Raw genomic sequence first — 2,295 nt, 5'->3', positions numbered from 1 at the left:
TGTACGTGGGTTTTTTTTAACGATTATGGATCGATGACATAGAATTTCCTCAAAACGAAAAATGACGTGTTTCTTTATTTTTAACAGGCAATTTTTTTATAACAGTTTCAAAATTTATAAGCACGCAGCTGGTGTACCAATAACAAAATCCACTTTATTTTTTTAAATGATAACTACTATGATTTTTAATGGATTCCGGTAGAGCTTTTTTTTCTGAAAATTTTGAAAGTCAAATCATCAATTTCGGTTCTCTAGATTATTAACTATGGTCCCCTAAAGTTTAGTAAAATATGCATTAATACTTTTAATTGTAATAATTTGTATAGGTTTAATTTACAAGAGCTAATTATTTTTTAAGTAGTTTAATCGGTAATCTAATGACACTGTCAAAACTTTTGGCAAACATATTTCATTATTTTAATTTTAATATAGATACAATCGTCAAAATCAATATTATTATTATAATTTGTTATTATAGGTAATCGTAATTAATAATTACTTCACAGTTTTTTTTCATACAATATGATAAATTTGGATTCTTTATTAGGTGGCTAAGGTATTAATAGTAAATTGGTAAATGGTATTCGATTGTTGACATTAATGTCTTAGGTATGTATGGGGGTTAAAAAAAATTATGTGATGAAAAAAGGGCAATGTTTTGTGGTGCTCTTCTCGTATGGGAATAGTGGGATAGGTACACTTGAAATTTGAACCGTAAGTATAGGTTCCCTATATTGGTAGGTATCGCGTGCAAAGTATGAATTATGTGTGTATGTGTGTGTGTTTTACAATTGTGAGTTTGTATTTTTCTTAAAGGGAGCATGCGTAAAATCGTCCTACTACTGTATTATACCTACCTAATGTTATTCGGATAATCTATATTATAGATGTATATGTTACGCCGAATTTGTGAAATTGCCGATTTCATGAAATCCGCAAGACCATTCTTAAAAAAATTATAATATATAATTCAATATAAATTAATGTGTTATATTTATGTTCTTACATAAAACACTTTAAACATAATAAAATCTAATTGTAATAATAAATTATGTGTACAAAAAATTTAAAAAAAAATAATCGAAAGTTATGAAATTATATTAATTTTTTAGTTATATATTTATATTTACCTATACATTTTGACAACTACGGCCGGGATGGCACGCCGAATTACGCACATCATGTCATTTTTTTTGCATGTGCACTTTTTTGATGTGCAATTCGTACGGCAGGTACAACGTCGATATCCTTGTCCGGTTCCTACTGACCCTAATCGAACGAGTTCCCGTAAAGTATATTCATTTAAATTTTGAACGTCTGTAGTTGTTAGGGAACAGTACTTTGTAGCAGCCAAACTGTTCCGCTCCAGCCATGTGCTCAGAATCCCTTCTTTTGTCGCAATACGAAATTTGCCATCATTTTCTTCTATTATAACTGAAAGAAGGTTGGCTGCATCTCCTCGCCCTCGATCCACCGACGGAATTGGCACAAGAACATTGTCACCAACTTTTAAGGGAGGGAGGATGCCTTTTCCCCTGGTTACCATCCTGTCCGCTTGAGATTTTAAATTTTGTGCTGCAATTTTGCGTCGTGTTAGAGCTGGATGATCGAAAATTACCTCTTCAGTGTTCTATATAATTAAAATTATATTATAATTAAAAAATAATTAATACCTAATTAATTAAAAAAAAAACCGATTTACTTCGTCGGTGTCACTTTCAATCTCCAAAATGTTTCGTGTGGTCTTTATCAAATTATCAAGTTGCTGTACTCCATTTTCGGGCGTAACATGTAGCGAGCACGCAGTATTGATTTCTAGTAGTTCTTCATGCGTACCCTCTAAATCATTTGTCTATAAAAGTTATTTAATTAATTAATTAAATTATTAATTATCATATTGTACGAGTATACCATTGTTATAATTATAATATATTCTATACAACATTTATAAATATGATGATAAGTATTAAATTAATAAAATTAAAACCAATTAAATTTATTAGTCGAAAACGCACTTACCCCACCTAATCATACATATTATAAAAGATTTTTGAATTATTATTAGGTAAATGTTAAATTAAAATTGGTTAAATAAAAAATATAATTCCTACAATCTTAATTTTACTCACTTCAATATTGAGTACTTCCGCGTCTTCATCGTTCCGATATTCCGGAATGGTATGAGTAGATATTGTAGTAGGTGGATCAAAAAGCATGTCCAACATATCCTCTTCTAGCGTTCCTGTCATTATATTGTCCAATAATTCTCGAGTACTTTTGTTGCCAGTCCCATTC

At 30.1% G+C, this 2,295-nt stretch overlaps 1 protein-coding gene across 1 annotated transcript; it reads right to left on the bottom strand.

The window, feature by feature from the left end:
• Positions 1 to 1,126: 1,126 nt before the first annotated feature.
• LOC107883520 lies at positions 1,127 to 2,263 on the bottom strand. The gene is made up of 3 exons (XM_029485458.1): positions 2,130 to 2,263; positions 1,703 to 1,852; positions 1,127 to 1,630 (listed from the first exon to the last, which is right to left on the bottom strand). The coding sequence occupies exons 1-3, from the start codon at positions 2,247 to 2,249 to the stop codon at positions 1,127 to 1,129; spliced, it is 774 nt and encodes a 257-aa protein (XP_029341318.1). The 5' UTR covers positions 2,250 to 2,263.
• Between the last annotated feature and the right edge of the window lie 32 nt (positions 2,264 to 2,295).

Source organism: Acyrthosiphon pisum, chromosome X, assembly GCF_005508785.2.
Source record: "Acyrthosiphon pisum isolate AL4f chromosome X, pea_aphid_22Mar2018_4r6ur, whole genome shotgun sequence".
Lineage (NCBI taxonomy): Eukaryota > Metazoa > Arthropoda > Insecta > Hemiptera > Aphididae > Acyrthosiphon > Acyrthosiphon pisum.
The sequence above is the reverse complement of the archived record's forward strand: the minus strand, read 5'-3'. Positions and strand labels throughout refer to the sequence as shown.